The 9668-nt window shown below is 38.1% G+C and overlaps 1 protein-coding gene across 1 annotated transcript in view; it reads right to left on the bottom strand.

Moving 5' to 3' along the window:
* Positions 1–392: 392 nt before the first annotated feature.
* Positions 393–9668, bottom strand: part of LOC118574673 (circadian clock protein PASD1-like) — a 30722-nt gene continuing 21446 nt past the window's right edge. Inside the window, exons 10-16 of the mRNA XM_036175598.1 lie at positions 8518–8686; positions 5706–6136; positions 4211–4279; positions 3505–3642; positions 3329–3417; positions 2103–2295; positions 393–500 (exon numbers count right to left, since the gene is read on the bottom strand). Of these exons, the coding sequence (XP_036031491.1) occupies positions 393–500; positions 2103–2295; positions 3329–3417; positions 3505–3642; positions 4211–4279; positions 5706–6136; positions 8518–8686 (1197 nt within the window). The remainder of the gene's footprint in view (positions 501–2102; positions 2296–3328; positions 3418–3504; positions 3643–4210; positions 4280–5705; positions 6137–8517; positions 8687–9668) is intronic.

The following is a 9668-nucleotide window of genomic DNA, read 5'->3' as shown; positions in this document are numbered from 1 at the left end:
GGAATAAGTAAAGATTAAGACCCCAGAATTTGGGAAAAGGACACGGTGGAAAGTTTTTTTTTTCCATATTGCAAACGTGTGTGGCATTTTTTTATTCTGGCAAAAAAATGTCCCCTGAAATCCATCCATTGAAGTCAGCTTGCCACATGAAATAGCTTGGGGCAAGCAGGGGCCAGTGAATACTTGTTATCACACCCAAAGTTGGATGTGACCATTTGCTTCTGTAGCATCATTTCCAATAACGTGATTATGCTTTAAAAATAATTAGAAAATAAATTTGTGAATAGAGAAAAAATAACCCACCCTCCCTCTCCCATAAAAGGACTCTGTCCATTTGGTATGTCCCTTTCCCAAACAGACCACGGCGGTCTGTCTTCTGACTCATCTTCCTCTCATGGATGTGGATTGATGTTATATTCAGCCTGAACATAACCAGAATTTTCTTGACCACGGGGAATCACATGTGGCCCATTCTCTCTTTGGGGGTTAGAAGAGGCAAGCTGAAAAAAAAGAGGGGAGGGTAAAAGGGTGAAATATTTAGTTATAGTTCTTTGTCCCATTTTGTGGTAATGGGAGGATTCTTTTATTTCAAGCTAGGGAGCAACTGACAAACGCCTTTGCAGTAGGGGCTCACAGGGTGCTATCAGGAGAGAGAGAACAGGGAAAGACATGAGGCCTGTCCTATTCCTTCTTCCAGCTGCCTCTTGACTTAATGGCAGTCCTGAGACCTCAAAATTGCCTTTTAAGCTGAAGCATGTGTTTCTGGCCATCAACTTTTCTGCAACCAGGCCTAGAAAAATCCACCTTTAGGCTTGGATTTGCATTTCTACATTTCCACAGTGGAAGAAAGGCAGTGTTACCAAGATGTCAGTTGTTGGACTCTTTTTTACTCTATTTTGAAATGAAACAGGACCCAGTACATGAAACCAAGTGAGGTGAATGAGAAAAAAATGGAGTAGGTGTTGTGCTTCAATCTGGGCAGATAGCTGATAGACCATGGCAGTCAGAGTAGGAATGACCAGACGGCAGAGAGCTGATTCAGAATGTGGCCTCATGGTGAAGGCCTTAATGCTCCTACTCTATTTCTCTTAAAATGAGCTATCTGAAACCATACCCTCACTGGCCTGTGGTATCAGATCAACTTGGTGACCACTCAATTATTAGATCCCCATTCAAGGGTGTCATTGTCTTAGCAAAAGACAGTAAATGGGGTACTATTGAAGTGTACTTTGCTAAAAGCCCCATGAGATAATTTGCTCATTTTCATCTCTGTATAGGCAATCCCTCATCAGGACTCAATTTCTAATGACACTGATGGTTCAGTTGGCCAAGACATATGTTTGAAAATATCACACATTAAACTGTTTAGAATTTCTAAACATTTAAAGTGTCTAATCATTCTTTTGATTTTGTTGTAGGATGAAAACACTTTTGTATGGGTGAGTAATTTGTCATATTTTAAATTTCTGCTCCTCATAGATGCCTTATGTTAAGGCACACTCAGCAAAGTGAATTTTAGGAATTTTCTCAGTATAATGAGACATGCCCAAGGTAGGAACTAGAGTGTATTGCAGGATTATAAGATCTATATGTCCAGAAAGGAATATCAGCAACGAGTTTGGCATTGAAAATGAGTTGTGTCTTACTTTGATTAGGTAATCTAAGCTGTGGAAGACTAAAAGTTAGATTGTATTTAAGAATCATATGTGGAGCTCAGTTATACAAGGATCCAAGTAGACCACGATTTTATTCAGCAGTGAGTTCTACAATCACATGTATAACTTCCTTGTAACTGATGATGCTTTCTAGTCTGCATTTCAAACACAGAGCATATTCCTGTGGTGTACTCCTTTAAAAAAAGAGGCACAGAATCCCTGTTGATCTTGATCAATAAGTAGAAAGCTATAGGATATCTCTATCATGTCCATTTTCTTTGGCTGTTAAGCCAAGGGTTGTTGATCCTTGGTAAATGATGATGTTCTGAAATGTGGCTCATGGTATTATGAAAATTATTATTTCATCCATAGCTGCATGAAATTTTCTGAGAACTCCAGTCCAGATATGTTTGAGTCAAGACTTTCAGATGATTGGGGATCACTTACATGTGACCTTGCTAATGGGTGTCGTGAACTTGCAGATGGGTGACTTGACACTGCTGCTGATGGGTGATTGGTTCCTGCCAGACTTTGATATGTCTCTGTTACTGGGTGACGTGGCATTGGTGTTGTTTGACGTGACCTTGCCAATGGGCAATGCAGCAGTGGAGAAGTATGGTTGGCATTATCATCACAGAATCTGCAAAAGAAAATATATGGATCAGTGACATAGGTCAAAGAATGATGGACCACGAGAAATTCTCCTTGTCTTGAGTGTTAGGTGCACATTTGTTTTCAGTATAAGAACTTGCCAAGGTAAATGGAACATAGATGCTGAGATAAATTACAGTCAAGTCACTTGTCTCACCTGGTTCATTTGTGTCACATAAATAGTTTCACCAGGACTGAAATCTCTGTGGCCTTGTATATGCCATTCCATCTGGCTAAAAATGACTACCTCAGGGATCTGGTGGCTGAGTAATACATACCTGCAAGGCATATGTCCTAACATCAAGTCCATGGCTCTTCCACAACCAAAAGCTTGGGCAATTTAGAGAATGACATGGACTGCAAAACCTTACCAAAGACCCTGAATGTTCATTTTATTCTTTCTTAAGTTAGGCTCTGATGATGAGAAACCATACAAAACATAACACCAACCCACTTCACTATATGTAAGGGCAGATGGAAATCCCCATAGCTTTTTGAGACTCTGCTTCAGTAAGATAGCTTTCATTTAAAAGCACTTATTGGATCTTAAGTGCATGCGAGGAAGAAGAGCCTTTTCTCTCTGGAATTTGCAGTGAGAGACATTATTATTGGGCTAGAATGTATGCATGCCTTCATACTACATGATCCATGTTCAGCCTTTATATGCTGTTGCCTGTTCACAGAATGTAACAAATATCTTACATCTACTTCTCTGGTTTTTATGGTCAATGTCTTCATTCCAGAGAAGCTGGAGAATGGACATGAAATTCCAAAGTTACTCAGCTGTGCTTACTAAAGACTTCTCTACAAACTCTCCTGGCTGAGAGTCTGGACTTGAGCAATGAAGCCCAAATGATTTCAAGGTTTGTATGTGAAATCTCTAGCTTTTAGGCTGTCTTATCTAGTCTTTCTGTGTTGAAGTCCTTCCATTTCCTCAACAGATACTGAGATAGGCACTACATAGACAGGAACAGGGGAAAAGCAATGGCCTCCACCCTTTCCCCAGTCCATCTGTCTCTTACCTCTGTGTCTCATTTCGGGGATATGCAGAGTTATCATTTCCAAAGGAATTAATGGGAAATCGTCCCAGGTCATTAGTAACAGTTACGACCTGCACGAAACCAACAGTTATTGTAAAACCATACAGGTATGCCATTCATCCCCTTATCAATAGCTTAGGCTCTGACTACTCCTGTACCTGATCTCGTGGCCAATATACACGATTTTCTTGTCTTTGCCCCATCTGTTGCTGTGCCATGGGCCGTTGGTTTGGTAAATTGCGAAGCATCTCAATACGTTGAGCCAACTCATATTCACATTGTTCTCGTTTCCTTTCCTGCAGGTATTTATGAATCAGAAACAACTATTAAAGTATTTTGTTGCCTGGACAAGCACCCCTGCTAGTAATGAACAACTTTCAAATGAATTCAAAAATAATGGAAGTCTGGTCTCTGGGTACTGGGCTATGGGAACTACTGGCTGCTTTGGCAGCACACTAGTCACAGACATGTGTGGGAGGACAACTACAACCTTTGAAAATGTTCCTATAAAGAGGAAATCATGTTCAGATCTTACTAGGAACACTTTGTGGGTCTCCACAGACATGCCATTTGGTTACAGATTTGGGAATCTAGAACACCTGTACAAGCATGTGTATGTCATTGAGCCTGTACACATATCTACTTATTACAGATATTTTTAATGATTTGGGCAACTCAGTTTCATCCTATGGGGTAGGCTAAGTCAAGTTTAAAAAGCCAATCAAGCTTCTTATGCAAATGGAGTCGGTTTTCAGTTATAGAATAAAAATGGACTTTCCATACCTCTTCTTCAATCTCTCTGTAAGAAGCTGTTTCTTCATGAAAGGATCTACTTATACTCAAATCATAGACCTGTGTCCTCACCTGTGGGCCACAGAGTTGGGCAAACCTTTCCCCCAAAAGTGGACGCCGGAATTGACATGGTCTTCTTGGCTGTAATTGTAAGGACACAAAATTACAAAAGTTGTCCTTTAGTTAATGGTTTTCCTTAGTGCACAAAATACAGTGAACATGGAGAAGTATATGTCACCCAATCCTAAACATTCAAAACCTGCACTGACCCCTGCCAAGAGCTGGGTGGGCTCTCCTCAGCTCCTGTACACAGCCAGATTGCAGAACCATCACTGATTATTTTAGGAATTTAAAACCATAACTGTACTAAGAGTTTAATTGTGTATTAATCCAAAAATGAAGAAAAACCCAAGACATTTTAGCATAAGGAATTTTTGTTTGTTTGTTTGTTTTAGAAAGAGTTTCTCTGTGTAGTTTTGCTGCCTGTCCTGTAACTAACTCTGTAGACCAGGCTGGTCTGAAACTCACAGAGATCTGTTTGGTTCTGCCTCCAATGTGCTGTGCACTACTGCTGCCTGGCTGCCGCTGCTGTTGCTTCTTCTTCTTCTTTTCATCTTCTTCTCCTTCTTCTTCTCCTTCTTCTTGTTCTTCTTCTTGTTCTTCTTGTTCTTGTTCTTCTTCTTGTTCTTCTTCTTCTTCTTCTTCTTCTTCTTCTTCTTCTTCTTCTTCTTCTTCTTCTTCTTCTTCTTCTTCTTCTCCTTTTTTGGTAAGGACATTTTTCAAAGGGTAAATGTATTCACATACATTTCTTAAATATTTCAAAGAAATTTCATGGTACTCTAGAAAACTCTGCAAGGCAAGAAAGCCTTTTCAAAAATGGAGGCACTGAGGCTTAGGAATTTGCCATTGTCACACTGCTGGGACTAAAATGAAATGCATGTATTTTAGCTTTTCATTTTATGAAGATTGCTTTGGAAATTGAAGAAGGAGTATCTGGTTTTGGGTTAGTAATAGGTACATTCAATTCCACATTACTGATACAAAGCTCACTTCCTGGCTAGTTCATCCTGTATATTAAAGAATTATGTCTAGTATAAAAAATGATTATCCAAATCCATGGTTGTGTCCACAGTCTCAAAGATAGAAAAGCAGAAGAGGAGAAACATAGCTTGTTGTGGTATTTGCTGAGGGCAAGTGTTGGATGAGTTGTCAAGAAAGCTGTTTTTTCTTGAGATGGTTAGCATTGCTCATAAGGGATGAAAAGCAGGACCCTTAGAAATGCTGCATTTTCAGAGCAGCTCAACTTCCCACTTACTTCAAATTTTCTCAGAAGTATTTAACATCCTTATAAATTTAACAGGATAAGAACATCCAACCTCCCTGTTTGTAAAAGTTCAAGGGTTCTCATCTGTTTCTGAAAAGCTAGTATATCACAGTTATATATGTTTTGGAAAAATACAGATCATGCTTTCTATAAAGCAAACCTGAGCAAACAGTGAATTTAAGCTCAATGATGTTAGAGACGCAATCAAAATAAAAATGAATTTCTCAAGACTTTCACATGTACCTTAATGAAAACACTGTCTGGTAAATCTGTGCACACCCTGGGTTCCACCAACGCCTTTGGGTGCACAGGCCGTACTACTGTGCTTGGACACTTTGTGGCTGTCTCAACTATCTTTTGATGAACTTGGTCTTGGTCCACGATGGGTTCTTGTATTTTAGGGCCTTTATCAACTTCAATTTCTTCTACTATCCCACAGGAATCTTCAACTGAAGGACCAGATACTTCACGAATAACGTGCTCTTTGGGATTAGGGTCTGTTGCCTCTTCCAAGGTTTTCTTCATATTCTCATCACTTTGTTCTCCTTGTTCTGGGGAAGCCTGTTCTTCCTGGTTGTCATTCACAAGGAACTCTGGAGATACTTCAAATTCTATGTCTACAGGATCTTGTAAGTACCTTGGATCTATCATAGAGCCCTGTCCAAATGCAGAAGCTAAGGAAGGAAGCACAAAGGAGAACATGAATATACTGGTAAAATATGCCAGCTTTATACAAAAGAAGTGTGTGGTATAATTTTTTGATTAAGAATGACATGTGTCAGGTACTAGGAATCATTCGGGTAACAGTAGTTTAAAAGCCATTCATATTTGAAAGTAAAAGATAAGTGAAGTATTCTGAATTTCTGTCTACCTCCCAGTTTACACTGGTGCTTCCATCCAGCCTAGTTGTTAGTAACCTTTCATGGCAACATTCTCTGGGTTCTACTTCAGAATATTTGGTGTCCTATAATAATAAAGTTGATATAAGTTAAAGATTACTCTGTAAGGTGTTGCAATACACATTGGCTTTAAAAGCTGAGAAAGAACAATAATGAAGAATTATGACATCATTTGAAAAATCCACTTGACATATTTCCTATATGACCTAGCAGTCTCACAGTCAGGAATTTACCTAAGCAAACTTAAAGTTCCCCACAAAGCTTTTGGAAAAATATTTGTGGTAATGTTATTCACAATAGGCAAAAGCTTGAAAGCAACTCAGAAGTCCTTCTGCTGATGGATAGACTAAAATCCTGTAGTACATTTATAAAGTGCAATAAAAGGAAGTGGATCATTGTTTCCACTTGTGACATGGAAAGTTGCTAACTGTTCATTTCTAGGTGAATAAAGTCAGATGGAAAAGGTTTCACATTAAGAATTGGCATGAAACCCAGTGGTGTTTTCTTTATGTCATGTGTGCCATTGGGGGATCAGAATAAAATGGCGAAAATTTCTCTCTTTTGTTCATTTTTCTCTGTACTGTTTTTTCAACTCAAATTATTTTAATTTTTGTGACAGGATCTCATGAATTCCAGGATGGCCTTGAACTCCTGATCTTTCTACATCTACCATTTGAGAACTTCATTGAAATTTTCCTCTAAGTCCAAAATTATTTCAAAATGAAAAAAATACAAAATGAAAGCATCAGTATCAGGCAGAGTGACCCACCATACACCTCCCAAATGCTCTGTGCCAATTCAGTATGCCCACCTCACCATAATGCTATGGATAGAATTAAATTGCCCATCAATCATTATATTGGTTTTAGATTCTCCGTTTTACTCATTTTGGAAAATTCTAGTGTCTTGATAGTTTCAGTGTTCAGAATTTTGAGTAAACTCTTCTACTACCATACACTTCCAAATCACCTTTGAATCATAATAGTATATTTGCAAAATTCTGGTACAAAATGAAGAAACTCAAATATCAGGAAGCCATAGCAACAGACTCAGGAGTTTTTCAATTTCAGTATTTTTTGCTAGATATCTTGATGTCCTCTTTTCCCTGGAAAGGACAGCTGTAAGAGCTCATAAGGATTGTCCACAATCGGTTTAACAGTAATGATTATAATTCCTCAGAACAAACCTACAAGGTAAATCCAGACATGTAGATTATGAGCAATCATTGCTCATGTAAATGTAAGAAATAGTCACAAACACACACACACACACACACACACACACACACACACACACACACACACACACACTTAAGCACACACTTGTGCTGTTTTCACTAGTTTGAAAGAGCTCTGAAACTTATAGAAATAATGGAAGCATTATTACTAAAAACTATTTAAACCTTAAAACTACTTCTGGAACTGAGAAATAGAATAAAATAAAAGATTACACAATACCTGGAAATTTCACAATGCAAATCTCTAAAATAACATGGTAAATAGATACCCATCCTTTTCTCAAATGTTTTAGTTTTTTTGTACAATTGTGTAATTAGTACTTTAGTGAAACACATAAAAGGATCAGCAGTATTTTTGAGGGATTAACCTATTTTGCCTCTCCCATTAAAAATTCCTAGCAAAAAACATGCTTGTATTTCTGTCATCCCAGCACTCAGGAGTGGATGTAAAATGATTGCTATGAATTCTACGACAGAGTGAAGTATACATCAAGACTATGCCTCAAAACATCAACAAAAAACAACAAGAGCATGTTGCTGCAATAGACTAGACTACATGGACATAAATGATAAAACATTGTTCCTTCTAAGACAGGTCTATCACATGTTTGCAGTATTAAAATAATAAAAAAAATTGAACAATACTAATTCAGCAGAAAGGAGGAAAGTCTGCACTTTTCTTGCTTGGATTTATAAAATGTGTAAGAGCCCTGATTGCTTGAATCTATGAGAAGATTCTTCCATTATTGCTCTGAAATCGTCATCTGAAAACATTCACAGAAAATGAGCAATGTTGGACTTGACATCTGTGATTTCACACCATTATAAACCAGACACTATCTTCATTTTTAAACCTTGCAACCACCTCAAAGGTCATCCCATTTATTTAGTCCACATCCAAATAACTGCTTGTACCTACCTGGTGAAAATGATGCTGCTGAAAATTCTATGGATGAAATGCTTGTTGTCGGGCTCATGCTTGAATCTAGACTTATAATTGTGCATGTACTTGACTGAGACGGTGGCCTGATCTGAACTAAGTCAAATGGAATTTGTCGAGTGGCTGGTTTTATATCAATAATCTCAACCTGAATTTCCAAAAGAGGGTAATACATTTCACTAACCAGACAGAATAAGATACAAACAAATGGAATCAAAAGCAGGAACCCAAACTTTAGACATAATTTTACACATACATCTATCAATTGAAAAGCCAACACAAAATCCCATATATATCCTTTAAAATATTGTTGTATGGTACTAAGCTTCAAAAACTTTTGGATAGTAGCTTCTAGTGGGGTTTCCCAGGGTTCCTGCACATGGAAAGTATGCTTCAAGCAAGTGAAACCCAAGTAAGAGATGATTAATCTTTTACGTTGATTAAATGGATGGTATCAGTAACAGTATTTTGGCTGTAGTAAAGGCATCTATTGCTGTCAATTTCCTTTAGGCTGCTTGTGTTTTAGTCAAATGCTAATTTAAAACATTTATGGATCCTCAACTTGGAATCAGGCTAATTACCAAGAGACTAGCCTTAAACAGAAAATTCTCTAAGACTAAAATGCAATTTAGTAGAGGCTGGAGAGATTTCTCAGTGCTCAAGCACACTGGCTGTTCTTCTAGAGGACGTGGGATTGATTCCCAATAACCACATGGCAGCTCATGACCATGTGGCAAATGCGAGTTTTTGCTCTCTGTGGAAGCCCAGCATTGCAAGAGTGAACACAGCAGTCTATTGTTTAGCATTGAAAGGGTATATAAAAGAGGTTACCATGAGTTTAGAATGTACTAAAATTGAAAATTAAAAGATTTTTTTCTACAAATAATGTGTATATGTGTGTGTGTACACGTGTATGTGCAGGTGCTTGTGTACATGTGAAGTTGTATTTGGAAGCTACATGACAAGCATAAGTTTCGAGTCTTAAACACTATCCAAGCAAGTCTTGAGAAACTTGTATTTGTGACAAGGACTCACTTTTTAGGCAAGGATCTTCTGGAAGTCACTATGTAGCATAAGCTGGCCTGAAATTTGCAGCCATCCTCCTACCTCATTGCCCCAATATCTAGCAT

This window comes from Onychomys torridus, chromosome X (assembly GCF_903995425.1).
Source record: "Onychomys torridus chromosome X, mOncTor1.1, whole genome shotgun sequence".
NCBI lineage: Eukaryota > Metazoa > Chordata > Mammalia > Rodentia > Cricetidae > Onychomys > Onychomys torridus.
This window is presented reverse-complemented; position numbering and strand designations above follow the sequence as displayed.